General features: G+C 45.6%; 2 protein-coding genes across 3 annotated transcripts in view; one reads left to right on the forward strand and one right to left on the reverse strand.

Annotated features, from left to right (window-relative positions):
• LOC307204850 (uncharacterized protein) overlaps positions 1-27,790 on the forward strand; it is a 90,249-nt gene that overhangs the window by 61,891 nt on the left and 568 nt on the right. The window lies entirely within an intron of this gene.
• Positions 1-27,790, reverse strand: part of SLC25A1 (solute carrier family 25 member 1) — a 52,049-nt gene that overhangs the window by 13,878 nt on the left and 10,381 nt on the right. For both annotated transcript variants that reach the window (XR_013833788.1, XM_079957082.1), the window contains exons 2-4: positions 5,907-6,014; positions 465-564; positions 84-222 (exon numbers count right to left, since the gene is read on the reverse strand). Coding sequence is in view for 1 of the 2 variants with exons in the window: in XM_079957082.1 (XP_079813208.1) it covers positions 84-222; positions 465-564; positions 5,907-6,014 (347 nt within the window). In the remaining variant the exon portion in view is untranslated. The remainder of the gene's footprint in view (positions 1-83; positions 223-464; positions 565-5,906; positions 6,015-27,790) is intronic.

The raw sequence follows: 27,790 nt of genomic DNA on the forward strand, positions 1-27,790 counted from the left end.
ATTTAATCAACCCAAAAACAAACAAAGAAAGAAATAAGCAAACAAACACCACATTTTGTGTGCATGTTTGTGGTTGTGTTTACTTTTATGGTTTCCATAGGGCACACCACAAGCACTGCTTCAGCCACGCCAGCCCCCAAGCCAGCCAGGAGACCTCGTTTGCTGTCCAGCTTCCCTTCTGCGTCTCTCATGTGGTTGCTGAGGAATTCAAACATGCCAAACCTGGAAAGAGAAAGGTGGCAGCTCATGAAAGCTGAGGAGCACGGTGGGTTGGGGAGAAGAGAACACGCTGGTCTTGACGTTATTATATTATTTATTCATCGTTCACTGCTTTAAGGAGTCTCTGAGCAACTTAGCCCAAATTCCAGTATACATTTTGTATTTTAAAAAGTGACTAAGAAGTCCAATACTACAACAACTACTACTACTACTACAGAAATGAATAAAAATCCAAAAGTGATTACCTCACGGCAGCTTTCGGTATGGAACCATAAACCAGAGAGCTGAGGCCACGATACAGCCCCTTGATCCCATGATCTCGGACAGTCACCTTCACACAGTCCGCTGAAAAGGGAGAAAAAGAGTAACGTGACTGGGGAACGATTTATTGTTGATAATATTGCTTCGTACTTCAACAAGAACATATGCCATCTCCCAGCCCACACCAGAATTATTTATTACCAGGTGGAACGAAATAAATCCAGTGATACAAATCCCTGCTTAACATATGGGCCTCATCTGCAGACGTTTTATGCAGCCATGGCTTCCCCCAGAGAATTCTGGGAACTGTAGTTTGCTGAGAGCTGTTAGAAGACCCCCATGAAATAGATAGATAGATAGATAGATAGATAGATAGATAGATAGATAGATAGAACCCTGCCTATCTGGCTGGGTTTCCCCAGCCACTCTGGGTGGCTTCCAACAAAATATTAAGAATACATTAAAACGTTAAGTCATTAAAAACTTCCCATTAAAAGCTGCTCAGGGAACTATAACTCCCAGAATTCCCTGGGAAGAGGGGTTCCCTGCTACACCACTCTGAGAATTGCAGGTCTGTGAGGGGAACTATCTCCTAATAACGCTCAGCAGCAATAGCAAACTATATTCCCTGGGATTATTTGGGGAAAGCCACAACTGTTTATAAAGTGGCGTCGTAGCGCTTTAAATGGATAGTGCAGATGGGCCCTGAATCCTATACCATGGATGGGGAAACGTGCGGCCCTCTGAGTTTTGCAGGACTACAGCTCCCATCATCCCTCAGTATTAGCCAGCCTAGCTGAGGCTTATGGGAGCTGGAGTTCACCAGCATCTGAAGGACCACAGATTCCCTTTCACTGTCCTATACAAAACAACATGGAGGCCTGAAGAAAAATTGGTGTCTGCCTAAATAAGCAGAACTGGAACTAATAACCCTCTCAAGCTCACCAACTATGATTCCCTCAGCAGATGCCAGGCTAACATCATTATTTTTTAGGACGAATGTTCTAGAAGGAACTGAGGCAGCTTAGCCACTGCTGAATTTCTCTTATTTTTTAAAAATGCTTTTCCTAGTCTAAAAAAAGCCAACTTTCCTGGGTTTGAACTCTCCTGCTTCTTGGTCCATAAACTTCAGCAAACAAGACAAATGACTGTTCCCCATTTTAATTTCTTCTGACATTTTAAAACAAAGTATATATATATATATATATTTTTTACGGGCAACAAATCCACATCCACACGCAGCCTTGAAATAAATCTTGTCTAAACGTAGCTATTTCTTTCGGTCTCCTTGGAAGGGTTTGTCATCCCTAGACACTTAGGATCAGCTACGTATTCTGTCTTTGCAATTAGATCTGGCTTTTCGTGAGGCTGAGATGGATAACAAGAATCAAACTGGGATTTTTTTGCTGGGCCATAATTAAGAAAGATCTCCTCTCACTTCTGAGGACTGCGTGCAATGCGCCCTAATCAAGTTAGACATTCTGTACACAAGGCAATCCAATTTCTGTGCTAAGGAGGAGAGGGGGGGGGGATTCTATTTCCTGAACCAATTCTTAAATCCATGTCGGCCATTTTAGTAATTTACTGCGTTTATACTCCACGTTTCCTCCAAGGAGCTCATTGGTGGCGTACATGGTTGGAGCGTGCTGCTGCTAACGCTGAGGTTGCAGGTTTGATCCCCGCATGGGATGACAGCAAATTCCTGCACTGCAGGGGGTTGGACTAGATGACCCCCAGGGTCCCTTCCAACTCTGATCCTATGATTCCCCTCTTCATTTGATCCCCACAACAGCCTTGTAAGGCAGGTTATTTATTTATTAAACTTCATCTAAAGGTCTCAGGGCGGTCCACAAGATAAAAATACAGGATAAAAATGCAAAACGAATAGTTACAAAACGAAACTAAACATTCACCCCGCCCCACCTTCCAAAAACACATATATCCCTCCTTGGATGAAAGGTGGGTTTTAAATGTATACAGAAAATAAAACAAAATCGGGAAGGGAGAGTGGGCAGAAAAGAGGGCATACATTTATAATGATACACTATTGAAAGCACTTTAAACAGTCGTGGCTTCCCCCAAAGGATTCTGGGAGCTGTGGTTTAAGGCTGCTGAGAGCTATTATTCCCTTCACAAATCCCGGAGCAGTTTAACAATCAATCCCTCCTCCCAGGGGACTCTGGGAAATGTAGTTCTGCAAGGGGAATAGAAGGGCCTCCCAACAACTCTCAGCACCTTCAGCATACTACAGCTCCCAGGATTCTCTGGAGGGAGCTGTGGCTGCTTAAAGTGGTACCGCAATGCTTTCGCTGTATGGTGTGGACATGGTAAAGGTAAAGAAGGCAAAGGACCCCTGGACAGTTAAGGCCAGTCAAAGGCGACTCTGGAGTTTTGGAGCTCATCTCGCTTTCAGGCAGAGGAAGCCGGTGTTTGTCTGCAGACAGCTTTCTGGGTCATGTGGCCAGCAGGACTAAACCGCTTCTGGCACAATAGGACATCATAACGGAAACCAGAGCGCACGGAAATGCCGTTTACCTTCCTGCCAGAGCAGTACCTATTTATCTACTTGCACTGGCATGCTTTCAAACTGCTAGGTTGGCAGAAGCTGGGACAGAGCAATGGTAGTGGAGCCTGCCCTGTGGAACGCCCGCCCATCAGATGTCAAGGAAATAAACAACTATCCGACTTTTAGAAGACATCTGAAGGCAGCCCTGTTTAGGGAAGTTTTTAATGTTTGATGATTTATCATGTTCTTAATATTCTGTTGGGAGCCGCCTAGAGTGGCTGGGATAACAACAACAACAACAACAACAACAACAACAACAACAACAACTCTGTTGCAGGGATTCAATCCACTGACCTTCCAATCGGCAAGCCCAAGAGGCTCAGTGGTTTAGCTCACAGGTAGGTGGACAAAGAGAGGACACGGGTGGCGCTGTGAGTGAAACCAAAGAGCCTAGGGCTTGCTGATCAGAAGGTCGGCGGTTTGAATCCCTGCGACGGGGTGAGCTCCCATTGCTCGGTGCCTGCTCCTGCCAAGCATGCCAAAAGTGAAAGTAGATAAATAGGTACCGCTGTGGCAGGAAGGTAAACGGTGTTTCCGTGCACTGCTCTGGTTCGCCAGAAGTGGCTTAGTCATGCTGGCCACATGAAGCTGTACACTGGCTCCCTTGGCCAATAAAGCGAGATGAGCGCCACAACCCCAGAGTCGGCCACGACTGGACCTAATGGTCGGGGTCCCCTTACCTTTACCTAGGTGGACAAAGAGTCTGACCTGAGATAAACCAGCTTCTACTGCTTTGGCTCACTAGCTCTCTGCAAGGTGGTCAAGGTCGGCCCTGCGGAGAGTTTGCAAAGCAGGCCACGTCAGGCCGAAAACTCAGCAGCCTCTCCTGTGATGACCTACAAGGGGAGCCGAGTGTTTATCCTGCCAAATCAGAACTGCTCTGTATCCTTGGCTACCCTCGAGCCCTTGCTTTTAAACCATGTGTTCCTGGCTACGTCAGAGGGACAGGGAGGGAAGATGGAATATGAAGAGCAGCGGGACACCAGAACAGCACAAAAGCCCACATCAACAACCTCTTTTCTCCGTGCACAAATTTAATGTGGGCACACAGCTCTTCCCGCACGACTCTCCCTATCCTTGCCATGGCTCCGGATGCTACCAGCCCCTGTGCCGCTGCTACCTGCAGAGTGATGCCTTTGCCAAGCTGCTAAGGGGGTTCTGCAGCACAGCGTGTCTCATCGGTTGCAAATCCGGCACGCTCCAGCCAGGCTGGAATGCCGCCAACCTCCTTAGCGAGTCAGCCGGGCAAACAGGCTAGGCGATGAGTCATCGAGCCACTTCCTGCGGCACACGAGGTCCCCGGTCGCTCCTTTCCTTCTTGCTATCGTATGGTAGAACGGTCAGAGTTCAAGGCTATATTAAGGGGGGGGGGAGTGAGGGGACATCCGTCAGGCTCAACGGAGCGGCTACATTGCACGCCACCGGTGAACGCCGTAAGGGACAGGGTAGTCCTTAGGGTAGCCCCTTGTTTCCTTAGGTTGGATAAATAAGGGAGGGGGTGGGAAACCCCCCCACGCACACACACACCATGACATGAGGTGCCCAATAAGGAAATTTTGTCCATGGTATGATTATTTCCCACCTAGTCATTTTGACACTTTGGCACCGTCTTTGCAAAATGTAAACAATTCCAAAATACAGACGTGCTTTTGCAAGATTCGGTTGTACTTGAGGGTCAATTTCCAAAAAAAAAAAAAAAAAAAAAAACCCACTGGAAAAAAGGTTGTGTCCCTATGAAGATGGCAGTATTGAGTCTGTGGCTCATGTGCTTCTGGCTTGCACTCTTTATAAAGATTTGAGGATTAAGGTCATTACCCCTCTACTATTGTCTATGTCGGGTCCCTCAACCATTCCTACGGTGTCCTTTCTTCTAGCAAAGGGACGTCTAACTCCCAAGAGACTGAGATCTACTCACAGGATAGAAAACTGGCAGTGGTTCCCTCCCTGTGAGAAGCCAAGTTACAAGGAACCAGGCAGAGGGCCTTCTTGGTAGTGGCACCTGCCCTATGGAACGCCCTCCCACCAGATGTCAAAGAGAAAAACAGTTACCAGACTTTTAGAAGACATCTGAAGGCAGCCCTGTTTAGGGAAGCTTTTAATGTTTAAAAGACCATTGTATTTTAATACTTTGTTGGAAGCCGCCCAGAGTGGTTGAGGAAACCCAGCCAGATGGTCAGGGTATAAATAAATTATTATTATTATTATTATTATTATTATTATTATTATTATTATTATGCCCCCACCCACTTGAAGGGCTGCATGAAGCTAGTACATAAAGTTAAAGGCACCCTGACCATTAGGTCCAGTTGCAGACAACTCTGGGGTTGCGGTGCTCACCTCGCTTTATTGGCCGAGGGAGCCGGCGTACAACTTCCGGGTCATGTGGCCAGCATGACTAAGCCGCTTCTGGCGAACCAGAGCAGCGCACGGAAATGCTGTTTACCTTCCCGCCGGAGTGGTACCTATTTATCTACTTGCACTCTGATGTGCTTTCGAACTGCTAGATTGGCAGGAGCTGGGATAGAGCAACGGGAGCTCACCCCGTTGCGGGGATTCGAAGCGTCGACCTTCTGATCGGCAAGTCCTAGGCTTAACCCACAGCACAACCCGTGTCCACTTGAAGGGCTGCATGAAGCTAGTACATATCCCGGCTCAAAACCCCAATATTTAATTATTTAAATAACCAAGTAAATAACCACACATTCATCCACCTGCAAAATGTGGCTCTTCTCCCATGGCACCTCTCTGAACAGCCTGGCCAGGGTCATGTTTCGGTTTGCTTGTGGGAATCAGTTTGGAGCAGACAAAGGACAGTGAGGGATCTGGTGGGTTTCAGTCCTACTGCGTGGTGAAGACTTACCAATTCCTTTGTAGCGGGGCGGGTTTGCTTTCTCATCCAGCTGAAGCTGCGTTTTCACATACTCTGTGGGGAATGTAATGCAAATCTCAATGCCGCCAGCGATGCCACCTAGGGGTAAAAATAAAGCAAAGCAAAATAAAAACCCCCATTTCCAAAAGAATTGCATCAACACTCTTTTCTCCTTCTGCTTGGGTGAGCGTACGTCTGTCATGGAAATTCTACTTGATATTCATCCAGAGTAGATTCCAACATATAGTTTAGCAGAGTAAAAACTTAAACACATTGCAGGATTCCCAAAAAAATAGACCAGAGGCAGAGACCATTGGTGTCTCTTTTTTGGAAATAAAATTTTATTTGATTTTCAAAAATATATACATATAACAAAATCAATTCCAAATCCAAGTGTCGAGATTATTCTTATTCTCCTGACTTTCCCCTCATCCCTTCCATGGGTCCTATTGTTACTATTTTCCAATGCATATCAATACTATTCCAATTTTTAGTCTTTCTAAATTATCCGTACATTCTGTTACATTACAAGTGTGTTTAAAATCCTGCTAATGTTTTAACCTGCTTACAATAATCTTGTATATAAATTATACACTTTCCCCATTCTTTTTTAAAGATCTTGTTGTCTTGGCTCCTGAGCTCCCCAGTAACCACAATGATGTCAAAGTGCCACCGTTGTAAGATAAAGAATTGGGAATTGCATCCATGCCCAAGTTCGCAAATTATTTGAGAATATAAACCAAGACGATATGGTTTTGCAAGGACATAACACAAGAAGAGCCCAAGGCCCATCTAGTCTGGAATCCTGTCCTCAGGGTGGAAAATCAGATGTAGAAAACACTGAGAAGTTCAAACACTCCCACATTAAATGAATAAGGCAATATTAGGTTCAGCTGAATACTTCCTGAAGGTGGCAATACCCGATCTGGGATATCCCATTGGAAGCTGCAAGTGGGTGATCAACATAATGGACTCCTCCTCCATAACAACAACAGCAACAGCAACAACAACAACAGAAATCCTGCACACAGAAATCTAGCATGTCAGGGAGGCTGCTAGGCTAGAACCCTTTTCTCAAAAGTTCTGTGAAGGAACACTCAGTCCTGTCAACCCTCACATTTATTTATTGATACAGTGGAACCTCGGTTGTTGAACGTAATCCATTCTGGAAGACCATTCGAAATGTTCCACAACTGAGGTGCAATGGACGGTCAGAAAATTCAGTTGAGAAACACACCTCGGAAACTGTTCAACTTCTGAGGCGCATTCGAAAACGGAAGCAATTACTTCCGGGTTTTTCGCTTTCAAAAACCAAAATGTCTGGGTTCTGAGACGCTCAAAAACCGACGTTCCACTGTATTTACATTTATATCCCACCGTTCCTCTTCCTTATTTTATCCTCACAACAACAAGTTATGAGGTAGGTTAGGCTGAGGGCAAGTGACTGGCTTGAGGAGACACTGTGAGCTTAAGTGCTTATTGTTTTTAGGAGACCCCTAGTTCTCTCTCAGAGCTACAATTCCCAGAGTTTCCCCTGAAGAGGGATTGACTCTTATATCACTCTGGGAACCGCACTGTGGTTGGAAATAAAAAAGCATGCCTCATTCATTTTATAGGATTCCCGTGTGCATTAATCCTCATTAGTTGCAGAACACTTAATGAGACAGATGTTGTAAGCTGCTGCCAGGCATTTTCTATCTTTTGTGATCAGTTATCACTTCAGCCGCCTCTAACCTAACCCAACCTTTCCCCTGCTCAAAAGTTCCAGCTTTCGCAAGCAAACAACAGACAGGATTGCAAAAAGCATTAGCCAAGAATATCATCCTGTAGTGGCATGGAGAGAGAAAGAGAGTGATTGTCTGGAGAATGGATGGCAGCTAACAGGTTTAGGTTGAATCCTGACAAGGCAGAAGTACTGTTTTTGGGGGACAGGAGGCGGGCGGGTGTGGAGGACTCCCTGGTCCTGAATGGGGTAACTGTGCCCCTGAAGGACCAGGTGCACAGCCTGGGAGTCATTCTGGACTCACAGCTGTCCATGGAGGCGCAGGTCAATTCTGTGTCCAGGGCAGCTGTTTATCAGCACCATCTGGTACGCAGGATGAGACCCTACCTACCCGCGGACTGTCTTGCCAGAGTGGTGCATGCTATGGTTATCTCCCATTTGGACTACTGCAATGCTCTCTATGTGGGGCTACCTTTGAAGGTGACTCGGAAACTACAACTAATCCAGAATGCGGCAGCTAGACTGGTGACCGGGAGCGGCCACCAAGGCCATATAACACTGGTCCTAAAAGACCTACATTGGCTCCCAGTACGTTTTCGAGCACAATTCTGATGCTGATCTTTAAAGCCCTAAACGGCCTCGGCCCAGTATACCTGATGGAGTGTTTCCACCCCCATCGTTCAGCCCGGACACTGAGGTCCAGCTCCGAGGGCCTTCTGGCGGATCCCTCCTTGCAAGAAGTGAGGTTACAGGGAACCAGACAGAGGGCCTTCTCAGTAGTGGCGCCCGCCCTGTGGAACGCCCTCCCATCAGATGTCAAAGAGAAATAAACTATCTGACTTTTAGAAGACATCTGAAGGCAGCCCTGTTTAGGGAAGTTTTTAATGTTTCCTTCTGTTTCCTTCTGTTTTTAGTGTTCTGTTGGAAGCCGCCCAGAGTGGCTGGGGAAACCCAAATGGGTGGGGTATAAATAATAAATTATTATTTCATCCAAGACTGGCCCAGTGAGCTCCGTGGCCGCGTCGGGATTTGAACCCGGCTCTTTTGCCACCCCCAGTGCAAAACTCTGACTGCTAAACCCCACTGGCTCTCAGCAGCAAGAAAACAGCTCTCATAACTTTTAGCACAGTCATGCTCCAAAAATCAGGCGCATCCGGCAGCCAATGCATGTGAACAGCTTTGATGTACTATATTTTTAATCTCCAGCTGGTTGGCCCACACACAGAGACCTTCCTGAAACCGGACCTCCCTCTCTGGCTATGGAAATCCGCCTTCGCGTCCTGACCCTGTCAACTGGCCGAGTCATTCTTTCCCCTACTATCATTCACCAAGAGGAACGCACCACCCAAGCATGACTCAGCAGGAGGCATTTGCCCGTTGCCATTGGCTGGGACAGGGGCATGCCCAGTCAACGCCCAGGCCAGGAAATTAGGAGGAAACAGGATTTGCATCAGCTGAGCAGGCTTTCAGGTCTCACGATGATGACAAAGCTGTCGGCAGGCCCGCAAGGGGAAAATATTCCATGCATGCTGAAAATTCACTTAAATGAGGAATTGGCCCCCGGGACTGGCTTTCGGCATTGAAAGCGCCACAGATTGTTCCTGTGCCAGACTTTGAGAGATGGCCCACACAACCGCTGAAAGATTTTTAACAGGGGAACGTGGGTGGAAAAAATATAGATCTGAAGAGTTGGAAGGGATCATGTGGTCATCTAGTTCAACCCCCTGCAATGCAGGAATCTGTTGCCCAATGTGGATCTGGCGTAGGATACCTATTGGCTTCACCTAAGCTCAAATCCCCCCGGTCTAATATCCCCAGTGCTGCAAGATTGTCACAAGAGCGCCTGGATTAAAACTGTCTATCAAAAACTTCACTCTTGTGATTTATCACCACAACAGCTACTGACTTTGGGTTTTAGCAAAGCAAACAGTCTAATTTGTCAGCGCCTAAATGTTATCGAGTGTCAGAACAACTTGGCCACAATAAGGAAATTTTGCCCATGGTATGACTATTTTGCACCTTCCCATTTCGACTCTCTGGCACCCTCTCTGCATCACCTAGCAATTTCAAAATATAGACACGCTTTTACTCTCGCAAGATTGAATGTAATGCCCTCGGCTGTACTCAAGGGGCCATTCCAACAGATTCCACACAAAAAGCGCTTATGTCCCTGTGGAGATGGCAGTACTGAATTGGTGGTGCATGCCCTGCTGGCTTGCGCTCTTTATAAAGACTTGAGGAATGAGGTTGTCACCCCTCTTCTATTGTCCATTCCAGGTCGCCCAGCCACTGCCAGTGTCCTTTCTCTTTGCAGATCAAGATGAGCAGGTGACAGCAAAGGTTGCAAGGTTTATAGCTGGGGCAATCAGAATAAGATCTACTACTTTATTGATTCAAAACCCTAAAATGTATTTTATATAATTGACTTTATATTTCTATTCTTTGTATATTGTACTGTTGTTTTATTGCTATGGCTGATGGCTGACGCAAATAAAGATTCATTGATTCCTCATTCCTTTGTCCAATGTGAGTCTCGAATCCAAGACCCTGAGATTCCGTGTCTCATGCTCTTCCAGATGACCTATCCCAGAGATGGCCCGTTTACAGAAATGAGAATTTCTGGTGTCTACGGATGGCAGAAAGAGGCCCCCATCTGAATATTCAAAGCAGAATCATACCACTTCAAACAGCCACAGCCTCCCTCCAAGAATCCTGGGAACCGTAGAGTTTTGTCCTGGGCACTAAAAGTTGTTGGGAGATCACCTAGTCCCAATACAGACCTACAATTTCCACAGAAATGGAAACCACGCTGTGAATTTTAGCTCTGTGAGGGGGACAGGGGGTCGCATGCCAAATTTCTGCACTCTGAACAGACTACATTTCCTGGCGCAGGCATAGAAACGCAAGCGAGATCGCTTTTAATTTATTTACAATATCCGTACGCCGCTTAACACGTGAAATCCCTAAGCTGTTTACACAAAACACAACACCATCATTTAAAAATCGGAAAAGGGGGGGGGGGGACCCACCGTGCCCCAGGACACTTTTTTAAATTTATGAATCACCTAATTAAAAGAATTATTATTACATTATATATATATATATATATATATATATATATATATCGATTCATAATTGAAAGAAATCTCTGAACAACACCCAAAAAATATCGCAGAACAAAGTCAAATGCAAAAAAGAAAAAGAAAAAATTGCAGGAGCAATTTATGATAACAATATTTAATTTTTCAAAAGTCTTTAAACCGGGCAGCACTTTAAAAGGACGATGGTCCCCTGTGAATTAGGCCAGCTAGCTGCCCTAACCTTAAATCTCTGCTGAATGGAATGTGTGTGTTTTTTTAGAGCAACAAGATTTTAAGGCGCCTCTCACTAGAGCGATTTTCTACAGGGCAGGGACTGAATCAAGTCTATTTGAATGCTTGCTTCTGGCTGCTTATCCTGTTACCTGATAAACTAGTTCTGGGTGCACTCAGAATAAAACAGCACCAATTCCTCCTCCAGATTCTTCTCACGCCCCCAAAGCCTGGGAGATCTCTCATCTCCTTGACCTGGTCTAGCAGAAGATTACGCCTGCTTTCAAAAGGGTCTTCCATTCTTAAAAAGGCAACAGGGTTCCAAAGTGAGGCCTCTCTATTATTTTCGGGTTGGGGGGAAAAAAAACCCCCGCATTGATCCAACTTGGCCCTTGTTCCCGCCGTCTGACGGAGGGAAATATAAAAGGCTGGCCTCTGGGAGTTTGCCAGCTCAGTTACTTCTCACACCACAGAAGCAAGATTCTTCAAACCCTCCAATACGGTGTTAGAAACCCAGATTTATAAAGCTTATCGTCAAATGGCACCTTAAACCTTGGTTACGGTCGCCACAACGGAATGGTCTAGCCACCCTTTAATTTTTTTGCAGTGAAATTTATAATTATAATTATTCCTTTCATATCTAGACTGCTTTATATTTTAAAGGGGGGATGTCCAAAAGGTTTGCAACACATTAAAACATATTAATAGGGAAAATTTTAAAGTTTGATGCATTACTGTATTTTAATATTTTGTTGGAAGCCACCCAGAGTGGCTGGGGAAGTCCAGCCAGATGGGTGGGGTGTAAATTACTACTACTACTACTACTAATAATAATAATAATTACAGTGGTACCTCGGGTTACATACGCTTCAGGTTACATACGCTTCAGGTTAAAGACTCCGCTAACCCAGAAATAGTGCTTCAGGTTAAGAACTTTGCTTCGGGATGAGAACAGAAATTGTGCTCCAGCGGTGCGGCAACAGCAGGAGGCCCCATTAGCTAAAGTGGTGCTTCAGGTTAAGAACAGTTTCAGGTTAAGAACGGACCTCCAGAACGAATTAAGTACTTAACCCAAGGTACCACTGTATTATTATTATAACAACCAACATAACAACCCAAAATAAAACGAATTCAAGCTTCGAGGAAAATATTTCAGATCCTACTTTAAGTGACGTTTTGCTTTCCACATATTTATCTGCCTACCTTATACAGCTGCCCCATAGCAGAAGTATTCTGGGAAGGCAGTGTGGTGTAGTGGTTAGAGTGTCAGACTAGGACCTGGGAGCTGAGGGTTCAAATCCCCACTCGGTCATGAAGTTCACTGGGTGAACCTTGGAGTCAGTCACAGCCTCCTGGCCTACTTCGCAGGGTCGTTGTAGCAATTAACTGAGATGGGAGGTGAGGAACCATGGGCTCCTTGCCGAAAAAGGTGGGCTGTAGATGCAATAAATTAGCTTTTCTGCTTAAGAAAGCTAGAGGGGCCAGTCAGATAGAGATGTCAATCACCAACCCAGCATCCAGAGATATCCACATGGTCACAAATGGACCCACGTCTCTCTCTCTTTTAATCTTTCTTCTATCTCTTTTTTCTCTTTCTTTCCCTCTGGATCTATATATATATATATATATTATATAGGTTTGTGTTTTAGTCTGGACAACAAAAAGATATTTGATAATAATCTTTGTAGTGATGTATGGAAGTGAGAGCTGGACCATAAAGAAGGCTGATCACCGAAGAATTGATGCTTTTGAATGATGGTGCGGGAGGAGACTCTTGAGAGTCCCATGGACTGCAAGAAGATCAAACCTCTCCATTCTGAAGGAAATCAGGCCTGAGTGCTCACTGGAAGGACAGATCCTGAAGCTGAGGCTCCAAGACTTTGGCCACCTCATGAGAAGAGAAGACTCCCTGGAAAAGACCCTGATGTTGGGAAAGATGGAGGGCACAAGGAGAAGGGGGTGGCAGAGGACAAGATGGTTGGACAGTGTTCTTGAAGCTACAAACATGAGTCTGACCAAACTGCGGGAGGCAGTGGAACACAGGAGTGCCTGGCGTCCTCTGGTCCAGTGGGTCACGAAGAGTCGGACACGACTAAACGACTAAACAGCAACAACAACAATCTCTCTTGATAAAATCTAATAAAAATTATCCTCTCCCTCCCAAAAGAACATCCCTAGTTCAAGCCTTGAAATATCCCCGTCTGTTACTCTGCAGAGCTATTGCCGGTACTGAGCTGGACTCCCTCTCATGTTCCCACTTAATTTGGTCCTTTTGTATACAACCATGAGGTCTAGAACCTTTCTCTGGCTCTTTTTAAGGGGAAAGGCCACTTAACATTCTGCTCAGGCTGACACATGAGAATGCGTGTGCCCCAGGCAGACCTTAGCAGTGCTTGGCTGAAACAATGGGTGGTTTTGACTTTAAGCCGCTAAATCTTTCCCCATTGTGTTGTTGTCTTCCAGGGCTGCTGTTCAGCAACTCTCAGCTCCCCCAAGAAAGAAACCGCTGAACCTTGCCTTGCACAGAGTGGGTTGAACAAAAGGATTTTTCTTTAGGCTGACTCTTTGGGATGCATTATCCCAGGAAGCCCGAAACTCAACTATGGCAACACAGCCCAGCAAATGCTTCTTGCAACAGAGCTCTATCCCGGTTCAGTAAATCTTAGTACAAATCCCAGGCTGATGAGTGCGAGTGGTCAGAATATGTGGATCCCAGGACCACAGTTCGCTCCATCTTCGACTGGCTGTGTATGCACAACAGGAGAAGTGCTTATTTATTTATTTTTATTTTTGTAACCAAAGGAGAACGTAGGCACGGACTAGGCAGAAGTGCTTAAAGGATTAAAAATCCTAGGAATATCACAGTACAGTGGTACCTCGGGTTACATACGCTTCAGGTTACAGACTCCGCTAACCCAGAAATAGTACCTCGGGTTAAGAACTTTGCTTCAGGATGAGAACAGAAATTGCACGGCGGCAGCGGGAGGCCCCATTAGCTAAAGTGGTGCTTCAGGTTAAGAACAGTTTCAGGTTAAGAATGGACCTCCGGAACGAATTAAGTACTTAACCCGAGGTACCACTGTATACTGGACGCAGGTGGCGCTGTGGGTTAAAGCCTCAGCGCCTAGGACTTGCCGATCGAAAGGTCGGCGGTTCGAATCCCTGCGGCGGGGTGCGCTCCCGCTGCTCGGTCCCAGCGCCTGCCAACCTAGCAGTTCGAAAGCACCTCCGGGTGCAAGTAGATAAATAGGGACCACTTACCAGCGGGAAGGTAAACGGCGTTTCCGTGTGCAGCTCTGGCTCGCCAGATGCAGCTTTGTCACGCTGGCCACGTGACCCGGAAGTGTCTCCGGACAGCGCTGGCCCCCGGCCTCTTGAGTGAGATGGGCGCACAACCCCAGAGTCTGTCAAGACTGGCCCGTACGGGCAGGGGTACCTTTACCTTTACCTTACCACTGTATACTGATATATCGCAATGCCTTTTCCTGCATTGTGATTTTTGCCGGCTCTTGTGATTCACTCCCCCCCCCCTTCATGAGGCTGGGGAAAGCTGAGCTGGTGGAGTTAACAGGGGCTGCAGGAATCGAGAAAAGCATTGGCTGGCTTCATGGTTTTCCCCACGTTGTAATTTTTGCACAGAGCACACATACGCACGCGCACGCGCGCGTGCGCGCGCGCACACACACACACACACACACACACACAGGACTCAGCTAAATTAGTCAAAAAACAATGTTTAGAATGCGTTATAAACATGCAACACCAGGTGGCGCTGTAGAGCAAAAAACTGCGCGATTTTACATAGAGTTTTTTCTTTTTATTTTGTTATAACGATTTAATTTATGACTTATTTATAGCGGGGGGTTTTCCCCCTGTGTGTAGATCCACCCATCGTGATTTGTGATCAATAGCCAGGTCAGAAATTATGAAACTATCTGGACTTCAAACTGCTTTCGGACGATATTATTGATATATTGGCCAGTTGTTAGCACCTGCTTAAAATATTTTGTGCAGGGATGGAACCAAAGATCACCTTGAGAATAAGTCAAGAGCCAAGAACAATTGTTGCCCCAGCCTGTATAACAAAGGTAGGGAATCTATGGCCCTCCAGATGGTATTGGTCTCTAACTACCATCTGCCCCAACCTGTATGGCCAGCACTCAGGGCTGTGTTAGCAAAGTCAATTAAACAGCATAGATGTTGTCCAGAAAAAGAGGCATTGGGGTGGGGTATTTAGTCTTCAGGCCTCAGACCTGATCTATCAAGCTGGTGTGTGTGTGTGTGTTTTCCACAAACTGAACAAAAATAGTTTATTATTTGAGGAGAAAGGGAGAAATATTGTCTGTCTTACTTCAGGCCTTACACATAGCAAGAAGACAGTCAATCAAATATACAGAGGGAAAACTCCCTCAGAACGACACAGCCAATCACGTGCTGCCTCGGTGAATATCGTGCTGCTCAGCTTGGTTGCTAAGCAACACTTCAACCAGTTCCCACCTTTGGGCTAGCTGACTTTAGCTCTAACAGAATTGAACTGAATGATCCCTGCTGCGCTTCCAACAAGATGATGGGAGCTAGGACTCCAGCACTAGCTGGGGGGGGGGGTTCAGGTTCCCCATTCCTTCTGCACAGGAACCTTTTAGATTACTTCCTAGAAAGGGGAGAAAACCACCAGAAACTGACATTTTATATTTCTTTTAGAGATGAGCAGGTTTCCAACATTTATTTTTTGAATCTTTTCTTTCTTTCTTTCTTTCTTTCTTTCTTTCTTTCTTTCTTTCTTTCTTTCTTTCTTTCTTTTCCTTCCTTCCCCCCTCTCTCTCTCTCTCTCTCTCTCTCTCCTTCCCTCCTTCTTTCCTTTCTCTCTCCCACCCCTCCTTTTATGTTTTATTGTATCTAGATCAGTGGTTCCCAACCTTTTTTGGCCATGCCCCATCTAAGCATCTCTAAAATCCTGATGCTCCCCCCTCCCGTGACATATAATTCTTATTATTCAAAAAGTGAACTCCGATTCACATGGAGTAAGCCTAAAAGGCCATTCACTGTTAATAACTCAGTCTCAAATTGCCCCCCTTAAAAATCAAATTGCCCCCCCTGTGGCGTCTGTGCCCCACATTGGGAAACACAGATCTGGATCAAAATCTTCGTTTGGGTAAAAAAAGAGAAAGATATTAAGTTTTGTATTTTTCTCCATATACCTTAATCAAATAAACGATTGAAAACCACCAGGAGTGGTGGCGGCGGCTGTAAATCTGACAAATAAAATAACTGCAAGAAGCAGAAATCTTGTGGACTTCAAAATAAGCAAGCTTCCCCCAAAGTAGAGGGGAGACGAGACTTAGGCCCCAGGTCCTCTCAGCTGAAAACCGGCTTGTTCAAATCTCAGCTGTGTAAGCAGGGAGCTTTGGGTAGGTGAAAAGCCGTTCTTTCCTTCAAGCGAGGGATTATACAGGGCTTGACATGATTCAGCTGGGCACTGTGCCCGCCACTCGGAAAAGTCTTAGCACAACTGCGGCAGGAGGAGAGGTTCTTCTGAAGCGCCAAGATTTGGCAATCGTTTTCCAGCTGGCAGAGGTGCCGTGTAAACTTGGAAACAACCAGCGCCGGGAAAGCGATTCCCATGCAGAGACTTCAGCCCCAGTTTTCAAAGCCTGCCTCTGCAGTCATGAGAGCTAGCAGCATGGGTTATTTTATTTTATTTTTTAAAAGTGGTGGCCAAGAGCAACTCGCAAGGAAAACGTCTCAGAGGACACCAGGATTTTCATGGAGAAGTCCATGAAATGGCGAAATGACCGGGAAAATCAGAAATCCAGAAGAGAGGCCCCTAAGAGATGCGGCCATTGGGGTTAAATCCCCAAAAAGGATGTTACTTTTTTCTGTATGCTGCAACAACTGCGAAAATATTGCTAGCAAAGAATTGGAAGAAACAAGATTTACCAACTATGGAAGAATGGCAGATGAAGATGATGGACTATATGGAACTTGCCGAACTGACCGGGAGACTCCGAGACCAGAGAGAAGAGACAGTGGAAGAAATTTAAGGAATATTTGAAAAAATATGTTAATATTTAAATTTTAGAATAGCTTTGGAAGTGGATATAGGCTGTAGGATTAGAAGTAGAAGATAGTGTGTTTTAAAATAATGTTATTTGTAAGCAATAAAATGTGAAGTTATCTTAAGTGTAATAAAAAAAAGATGGTTAGAAACTATGATACAGTGGTACCTCAGGTTAAGTACTTAATTTGTTCCGGAGGTCCGTTCTTAACCTGAAACTGTTCTTAACCTGAAGCACCACTTTAGCTAATGGGGCCTCCTGCTACTGCCGCGCCGCCAGAGCCCGATTTCTGTTCTTATCCTGAAGCAAAGTTCTTAACCTGAAGCACTATTTCTGGGTTAGCGGAGTCTGTAACCTGAAGCGTATGTAACCCGAGGTACTACTGTATATGTAAAGTGCTAACGATGAAGTAAAATGAAAATCAGATAGGTGGGACTTGGGGAAACCCATTTAACAATGTTTAGAAAAATAAGGATATGACAAGAATTTGTTTGTATTGTTTGTTTTTCTGTTTGTGTTATAAAATGAATAAAAAATTTTGGGGAAAAATAAAAGAAAGAAATCCAGCCATCAGCCTGCATTAAAAAGCCAGCCCTTCAAAGTTTACCCCAAGGGTGCTCTTAGCTTTCCCCATTAATGGCTCCTGCAGAGAACCTTTGCCACTTGCCGAGAGACAAGTAGGTAGGTGGAAAAGAGAAGAGAGAGATATACTGATTGGCAATTGCATAAAAGCTCTGTTGTAACCTCCAGCCACCCTCCCCGCAAGCACACACACACACACACACACAACACAAAAGCCCTGCACTTAGCTTATAAAACTGAAAATAATAAAGTCATGCAAAGCACCAACTCTGGCTAGGACATGCTGAAGCACAAAAGGCGCCACAAATTGTGTTCCAAAAACAGTAGAAAGATTTACTAAGACCCACAAACCTTCCCACTGTGTATTCAACTCATATTCTAGATCATGAGCAGGCAAACTAAGGCCCGGGGGCCAGATCTGGCCCAATCGCCTTCTAAATACGGCCTGTGGACGTCTGGGAATCAGCATGTTTTTACATGAGTAGAATGGGTCCTTTTCTTTAAAATGCATCTCTGGGTTATTTGTAGGACCTGCCTGGTGTTTTTACATGAGTAGAATGTGTGCTTTTATTTAAAATGCATCTCTGGGTTATTTGTGGGGCATAGGAATTCATTCATTCCCCCCCCCCCCAAATATAGTCCGGCCCCCCACAAGGTCTGAGGGACAGTGGACCGGCCCCCTGATGAAAAAGTTTGCTGGCCCCTGTTCTAGATTCTCCCACAATTGCTCAATCAAACACATATAGGGATTAGTAGAAGCGCTTGTGTGCAACTTCAATACTACAAAACCCATGGTGCAGCTGAGTGTGAGTAAAATATGAATGGAAGGGAACTAGAGTGCAATTAGTTGTAGAATATATGTATATTGCCCGAAGGCTGGGCTAATAGAATAATGAAAACTCCAGGCAGGTTTCTCATGCAGTCTATGGTTGTCAACTAGCAAAGCAGAATCGTTAAAGATTTTTGAAAAAGGGCTAATGTATTCCTATTTGGTGGGACTCCCCCACCAGTGCCATTTCAGCCTGAATCCTTGCATGGCACTACACTACAATTTAAAGTGTGGCTTACAAAATTCCTCTGTGCTCCTTGTAACCCACAGAATCAGTGCAAGCACAGCCAATTTACATAGCTTATTCAATCACAAAGTTCAGCTTTCTTTTGTGCGAGATCAAGGTTAAGATGGGCAGGGTGTGTTTGGCTTATTATTATTATTATTATTATTATTAGCCTTTGGAGAAGACAAAAGCTCTGCTAACTTCTTCACCAGCTCTAGAAATAGGTCGGAAGAATACAAAATGTGAATCTACCCAATTTGTTCTTCTCCAACAATATGCACACCAAAAACTCAGTCATCCTTCAAAATCCACACTCCTCCAATCAAGTCATGTGTACAAAGAAATGCATAGACGCTAGATAAGTGTGCAAAAAATGAATATGCACGTGAAAAGTGTGTACACAAATACATTGTATTAGGGGGGAACTACTTGCAAAAATGTGTTTATTGCAGTAAAAATGGCATGCAAACATTCTGAGAAATCCAAACTAAAATGCTGACAAATTCATCCATTCCTACTTATTAAGGCTTTTGGTCTTACTAGGAGAAACTGAACTTGAAGGGTCTTCATGCAAAGTAAAAACAGAAGGGAAGGAGCTATAAGATTTTCTCTGGGTTCCCTGCTCCAACTTCCATTGGTGCAGGGAGGTCAAAATTTACACCAACAAAGTGCAGGGTTCCAGTGGTGGTGACACCCAGGAATATAATAATTATATAATTATATAATTATTATTATATATTTATATTATTATATATATTATTATATATTTTAGATATTATATTTTATATATATATATATATATATATATATATATATATATATATATATATAGGTAAAGGTACCCCTGCCCGTACGGGCCAGTCTTGACAGACTCTGGGGTTGTGCGCCCATCTCACTTAAGAGGCCGGGGGCCAGCGCTGTCCGGAGACACTTCCGGGTCACGTGGCCAGCGTGACATCGCTGCTCTGGCGAGCCAGAGCCGCACACGGAAACGCCGTTTACCTTCCCGCTGGTAAGCGGTCCCTATTTATCTACTTGCACCCGGAGGTGCTTTCGAACTGCTAGGTTGGCAGGCGCTGGGACCGAGCAGCGGGAGCGCACCCCGCCGCAGGGATTCGAACCGCCGACCTTTCAATCGGCAAGCCCTAGGCGCTGAGGCTTTAACCCACAGCGCCACCTGCGTCCCTAGATATATATATATATATATATATATATATATATATATATATATATATATATATATATATAATATAATATATTATATAATAATTGTATAAGTTTCCCCAGCCACTCTGGGCGGCTTTGAACAGAATATTAAAAACATGATAAAGCACCCAACATTAAAAACTTATCTAAATAGATTCTTGCAAGAGGTTGGCTAAAGGAAGTCTCCGGTAGCTTTCAAATGAGGCTGCAAGACTTAACATAAAGTACAGTGGTACCTCGGGTTAAGTACTTAATTCGTTCCGGAGGTCTGTTCTTAACCTGAAACTGTTCTTAACCTGAAGCACCACTTTAGCTAATGGGGCCTCTCACTGCCGCCGCACGATTTCTGTTCTCATCCTCAAGCAAAGTTCTTAACTTGAGGTACTATTTCTGGGTTAGTGGAGTCTGTAACCTGAAGCGTATGTAACCTGAGGCGTATGTAACCCGAGGTACCACTGTACAGCGTTTGGGAGTTGGGGTGGGTACAATGGTACCTCTGGTTGCGAACGGGATCTGTTCCGGAGGCCCGTTCGCAACATGAAAAGAGTGCAACCCGCAGCGGCGTGGCCTTTTCAAAACACTTTCTCTCAAATGCAAATCCCCATTAATGCACGAAATGGTTAAGGGCTAAATGGTTCAACTTGAATCAGAGTCGGGTTTTAATTGCAGCGAAATCCCAGGGAAAAGCACAGGGTGGAACCTTTGTATTAGCACCAGTGGGTTTTTGTTTGTTGTTCCAGGCATAAAAATGGCTCCAGTTTCCAGCCTCCCACAGTTAGTCCTTTTAATTTTCCTCTTGGAGGCTTGAAAAGGACCTCATGCCTGTCGCTGATGAGCTGGCAGCTGTGCAGTGCTCTTAAAAGGAGGCAAAAACGAGAATGGGGAGCAAAATCCCAGCCATGGTTGAACACAGCCTTCCTAACCTGGTGCTCTCCAGATGTTCAGGACAACAACAGCCACCACCACCAGATCTGTGCCCATTGAATTTTGAGGGTCAAAAATAAAACATTAAAGACATTTAGCAAATACAGTCATACCTTATGTTACGTCCGCTTCATGTTACATTCTTTCAGGGTACATCCCGCGGCGACCCGGAAGTACCGGAAAGGGTTACTTCCGGGTTTCGCCGCTCGCGCATGTGCAGATGGGCAAAATGACGTCACGCGCATGAGCAGAAGCGGCGAATCCCGACCCGCACGTGCGCGGACGCAGGTTGCGTTCCTTTCAGGTTGCGAACGGACCTCCGGAACAGATCCCGTTTGCAACCAGAGGTACCACTGTATAAGCTAGGTGCCCAATGGCTCCTTAAACCGGGGTTCCAGTCGCCAAAATGGAATGCCTAGTTTTGCCTAGAAAGTCGTATTTTTCAGCACGACTTTTGGGTTCCTCACATTCATTCCCATAAAATATCACAGACAGAATTCTGTTAGTGTGTGAAAGTTCCAAGGGTCCCCAAACATGCACTTCCAAGGCGGTGGAAATGCCTGGGCATCCTCACTTGGTTCCAAGTGGCCGAGAGCCAGGTGCGAAATGCGCCTGGCGAATTTCGAACGCGGCTCGGGAAGGAAGAGGGCTCTTGAACTTGGGTCTTGGTTTTGATCTTTCCCTAGGCATTTGGTTAGCCACTGTGAGAACAGGATCCTGGACTAGATGGCTCTTATATTCTCTTATATTCTTAGGGCTCTTATATTCTTAAGACAACATGATAGGATGGGAACAGGTTGTGGTAGCGACCCACAAGGAGCCAAGCGAAATCTTTCTGCCAGCTTTGAAACAAGCAAAAAAAACCAACCACCACTGATCAGCCATGGAGGGGAAAGGGCAATTCTGGTGTCAGTGATCTCAGGCGACATTTTTCACCGCCAATGAGATATAACCGGCCGTGACCTTCAGCACAGTTTCTCCTTTGGCTCCGAGCTAAAGATTAAGCACGCACAGTCCAAACGCCACTCATCTCCTGCCCCGGAGATTGCAGAAGAGGGGATTCAAGTCCAGGACTTTTGTCCTGTTACGAGAACCAAATCGATGGGTTCAAAGTCCTCATGGGAGGGAGAGAAACACACAGGACATGAAAGGTTTCTGCAGTTGCACTAAGCATCACAGATCAGGGTCAATTTGAGCCAGTAGGGTGCCCATTCTGTTCAAAGAGGCAGTGTGGTGCAGTGGTTAGAGTGCCGGAAGAGGACCTGGGAGAGCACAGTTCAAATCCTAAGTAATTATAAAAGGTAAAGGGACCCCTGACCATTAGGTCCAGTCGTGGCCGACTCTGGGGTTGCGGCGCTCATCTCGCTTTATTGGCCGAGGGAGCCGGCATACAGCTTCCGGGTCATGTGGCCAGCATGACTAAGCCGCTTCTGGCGAACCAGAGCAGCGCACGGAAACGCCGTTTACCTTCCCACCAGAGCGGTACCTATTTATCTACTTGCACTTTGAGGTGCTTTCGAACTGCTAGGTTGGCAGGAGCAGGGACTGAGCAACGGACGCTCACCCCGTCACGGGGATTCAAACCGCCGACCTTCTGATTGGCAAGCCCTAGGCTCTGTGGTTTAACCCACAGCGCCACTCGCGTCCCTGTAATTATATATAATCTTTATTGCGGTCCAAAGTCCTATAGAACAATTTCAGAACAAACAAGTAATTTGCTTTCTAAAAACTACACAGAAGCAGCTTCAAAGGGAACCTGCCTCTTAATTCACCCAAGCATTCACCACTCTGAACTGTCGTTCAGACAACACACAAACACACCCAGTAAAGTCCGTGGGCTAGAAATGAGCTGCTAGCCACATGCCCCAATAATGTCTGTGTCACCGGCCAAGCCCTCAGCAACAGCACATTTGATGCGTGACCAGGTGACAGCTGCAACAAAATGTTACAGCACGTAATAATAATAATATTAAAAATAATTATTATTATTTATTTATACCCCGCCCTTCCCGGTTCAAAAACTGGGCTGAGGGCGGCTAACAACAAATTTAAAACACTTTAAAACACTTAATTATAAAAGCGGCATAAAATACAGTATAAAAACATGAATAACAATAAAATTTAAAAATCAAAAATCAATTAGAGACTCTATTCCTCTTTAAAAGCAACACCCAATATATTACAAACGGCACAATGCAAACTCAAAATAAAGCCACATTTCTATTGCTAGGACTTGGCAAATGTCATCATAACTCGTGGACTGTTTAATCCAAGCGCATAATGTTTGATACGTGATGTTTCACAGATTATTTGCAGGACGTAAATTTTGTCATGCTTTGTCATGATGCCTCTGCCTCCCCAGTGGATGGAAGTTACCAGAGGGGGAGAGAGCTATTGTGCTCAAATCCTGCTTGCATTCTTCCCCAGGGATTCTGGTTGGCCACTGTAAAACAGAATGCTGGACTCCCAGTACGTTTCCAAGCACCATTCAAAGTGTTGGTGCTGACCTTTAAAGCCCTAAACGGCCTCGGCCCAGTATATCTGAAGGAGCATCTCCACCCCCATCATTCTGCCCGGACACTGAGGTCCAGTGCCAAGGGCCTTCTGGCGGTTCCCTCATTGTGAGAAGCAAAGCTACAGGGAACCAGGCAGAGGGCCTTCTTGGTAGTGGCACCCGCCCTGTGGAACGCCCTCCCACCAGATGTCAAAGAGAACAACAACTACCAGACTTTTAGAAGACATCTGAAGGCAGCCCTGTTTAGGGAAGCTTTTAATGTTTGATGCATTACTGTATTTTAATATTTTGTTGGAAGCCGCCCAGAGTGGCTGGGAAAGCCCAGCCAGATGGGCGGGGTATAAATAAATTATTATTATTATTATTATTATTATTATTATTATTATTATTATTGGGCCACTCAGGGTCTTCATGGTCTCAAATGGCTCAGACATATACCAGGAGAGGGGAGGTCTGCTCCAAAGAACTGGGCATTGTGCCAGACAGTTCAATTTATTTTATTTTTTTAGCTGCTCTGATCACAGGCGGTTCTCTGCTCACCCTATCGTTTTGTTTGTTCTGCAGATGATAGCTTTCCTTTGCCCGAGCAGAAGCTTCTCGAACTGCCAATTCAGCAGACCGAGGAAAAGCCAGAAAAACAGAGGCAAAAACCAATGTCTAGGAGGAAAAGGCAGCACAACTGGGGGCATATTTGGCATATTTGAAGGGGACTGTAGGAAGCTGCCTTATTCCGAGTCCGGCCATTGGGTCATAGAACCATAGAGTTGAAGGGACCCTAAGGCTGACCCGGGACGCGGGTGGCGCTATGGGTTAAACCACAGAGCCTAGGACTTGCCGATCAGAAGGTCGGCGGTTCGAATCCCCGTGACGGGGTGAGCTCCCGTTGCTCGGTCCCCGCTCCTGCCAACCTAGCAGTTCGAAAGCACCTCAAAGTGCAAGTAGATAAATAGGTACCGCTCTGGTGGGAAGGTAAACGGTGTTTCCGTGTGCTGCTCTGGTTCGCCAGAAGCGGCTTAGTCATGCTGGCCACATGACCCGGAAGCTGTACGCCGGCTCCCTCAGCCAATAAAGCGTGATGAGCGCCGCAACCCCAGAGTCGGCCACGACTGGACCTAATGGTCAGGGGTCCCTTTACCTTTTAGGTTGACCCAAGTCCAACCCCCCTTGCAATGCCGGAATCTCAACTAAAGCATCCCAACTGCTGCTTGAAAACCTTCCATGAAGAGGAGACCAGGAGTCCATATTACTATGTATCAGCTCTTATTGCCAGAAAGTTCTTCCTGATATTTCATCGGAATCTCCTTTCTTGTAACTCAAATCCATCGGTCTCAATCCCACCCTCCAGAGCACAAGAAAACAAGCTTGCTTCATCCTCCACCTGGCGGCCCTTGAGATATATGAAGGTGGCTACCATATCTCCTCTCAGTCTCCTCTTTTCCAGGCTAAGCACACGCAACTCCCTCAACTTTTCCTCATAAGGCTTGGTTTCCAGACCCTTTATATTCTCGGTCGCCCCTGTCTGCACATGTGCTAGCTTGTCAATATCCTTCTTAAATGATGTCACCCAGAGCAGGACACAGCAGTCCAGGTGTGGTCTGACCAAGGCAGAATAGAGAGGTACGATTACTTCCCTCAATTGGGACCACTATACAGTCATACCTCGGGATAAATATGCTTCAGGATAAGTATTTTCAGGTGGCGTTCCGTGGCAACCTGGAAGTAACGGAGCGCATTACTTCCTGGTTTCGCCACTCGCGCATGCGCAGACGGTCAAAATGACGTCATGTGCATGCGTGGAAGCGGCGAAATACGACCCACGCAAGTGCAGACACGCAGTTACTGTTATATAATGAAGTTCTCACCCTGGGCCAGCAGGGGGATACTGTAGATAGTTTTCACTCAGGTCCACATATGCAAATAAGGGATTGAAAGTGATGTTCAGTGATTGGATAGTTACAGAAAGTTGTTACTGTTGCTTTGTAGTTGAGCTCTATATAAGCAGGCTGGCTGAACCCTTCAGCTCAGTTCTGTTCTGGCCTGTGAATAAACAAGAGCTGTCTGAAGAATCGCTGTGTCGTCTGATATGTTCACCCACAACTTAACAGTTACATCTTACGTTCTATTCAGGATGCAAACGGGGCTCCAGAACAGATCCCGTTCGCATCCTGAGGTACCACTGTACTTCTATTGATGCAGCATAGGATAGCATTGGATTTTTGCTGCTGCATCACACTGTTGGCTCGTGTTATGCTTGTGGTCTTTTAAGACCCCAAAATCCTTTTCACTGACTAGCAAGGTGTTCCCCATCTTATAATCGTGCAGCTGGCTCTTCCTGCCTAAGTGTGTAGAACCTAAGTTGTCCCTACTGACATTTTCCAAGTTTGGGCCCAGTTCTCCAATCTGTTCATCTATGTATCCCGATTCCGTCTTCTGCGGCATCAGCTGCCCCTCCCAGTTTGGTGCCATCTGCAAATGTGATGAGCACCCCCTCAGTTGCTTTGCCCAAGTCGTTTACAAAAGACGTTGAACAACAACAGGCCTGGGACAGAACAACAATATAGTTGTATCTTGGTTCTCAAACTTAGTCCATGCGACTCCTGAAACCGTTTGAAAACCAAGGCGCGGCTTCTGATTGGCTGCAGGAGCTTCCTGCGTTCAAGCAGTAGCCGCATCAGAAGTTCGGCTTCCAAAAAACACTCGCAAACCGGAACACTTACTTCCAGGTTTGCGGCGTTCGGAAGAAGATTTGTTCGGCAACTAAGCCGTTCGAGAACCAAGGTACGACTGTACCTGTAAAGAGAGGGCATGGCAACCATTCTTACCTTCCTAATCTCATCTGCCAGCAGTGAAGAATCCACCATCCCACCCCTGCCCCTAAAAAACAGGGACTGGCCCTGATCCTATGAAATCAAGGCACCAGCAGCTGCTGGTGGGAAGCAAAGAGATACCATATTTTTTGCTCTATAAGACTCACTTTTTCCCTCCTAAAAAGTAAGGGGAAATGTGTGTGCATCTTATGGAGCGAATGCAGGCTGTGCAGCTATCCCAGAGGCCAGAACAGTATGAGGGATTGCTACTTTCGCTGCGCAGCAATCCCTCTTGCTGTTCTGGCTTCTGGGATTCAGAATAATTTTTTTCTTGTTTTCCTCCTCCAAAAACTAGGTGCGTCTTATGGTCTGGTGCATCTTATAGAGCGAAAAATACGGTAAGTATAAGGACAATGGGGCCTCCTCTGTTGTGGCCCTGCTGGATCCAGCCAAGGCAATGTCCAGCATCCTGTTCTCACAGCAGCTAATAGGAAGTCCACAACCAGGACCTGAATGCCACAGAAACTTGCCTAACTTGTGTTTGCCAGAAACTGGTATTCAGAGATGTGCAGAGGATATAGTGCACGGCCATCTTGGCTAGAAGCCATTCATTGCCTCCCTCTCCCAAGAATTTGTCAAGTCCTCTTTTAAGTATATTGGTGGTCATCACTATGACCTCCATTTTGTTCCAGAACCGGGGGGGGGGGGGGGGGAAAGCTTTTTTAACTTTTGCGTTTTGTTTTCTACAAGTAGTTTCATGCTGGCTATTTGAGCCTCCAATTCTGCGATTTTATCTCCGTTATTGCAGTTTTATTGCAGTGCCGTTTCACTGCAATTTCTTTTTATAAGTTCCATTTTGCAAGATGGCTCCAAGCAGTTTGGCTGGAGAAGGGCCAGCAGGAAAAACTAACCAGGTAACTTTAAAAGAATGGGGGAGGTGAAAGACAGAGAGTTGACAAGTCACGTACAGGCAGGCACTGCAAAGCTGGCTGGCCTGTTGTTGTTTGTGGGCTGTTGGCCAAGCTGGGGCTTAAATTAAGCCTGCAATTTGCCCCCGATCCCATTTTCAGTTCCAGGACTTGGTCCTCAAGGAAGTCATGTAGCTGCTGGAAGTGCAACAGCAGGGATCATTCAGTGTGTAACTTAAGGGTTAATCATATTAATACAAAAGTCAACTAGCAAGGGGAGGGGCAGTGGAGGTGTTGGTTAACAACCAAGCAGAGTGGTTTGATCCTCACTGAGCCAGTACTGCACTCTGGTTGGCTGCAAAGTTCTGAGGTAGTTTTCCCTCTGTATGTTTGGTTGAATGCCTCCCTGCTATGCACAAGGCCTGATCTAAGAAAGACAAAGCCTTGTTGAAATTACATAGAGTAGTACATTTTGGGATATTCTTGCATTTGTTGGCTTTCTTGGTGAGGAGGGTTTAGCGTAAGTGAATTGGGAAAACCTGTACTTGAAGTTTCGACGACAGACATGTTTAGATAAACGTTGGTCATATTAAAACTCAATAAAGATTACATTTACAAAAAACAAAACCTCTCACTTCCTTTCCTCTCAAATTATACGCTGTTTTTGTTCAATTTGTTCAGTAGAATGCCAACAGGACTTTTCTCCCCAGACTGCATCTGGTAATTTAAACAAATCTGCTAACAATAATAAGAATGAGCACTTTTCCCACACTGCAGAGAACACATAC

Source organism: Podarcis cretensis (genome assembly GCF_951804945.1).
Source record: "Podarcis cretensis genome assembly, chromosome: 16".
In the NCBI taxonomy this organism is placed as follows: domain Eukaryota; kingdom Metazoa; phylum Chordata; class Lepidosauria; order Squamata; family Lacertidae; genus Podarcis; species Podarcis cretensis.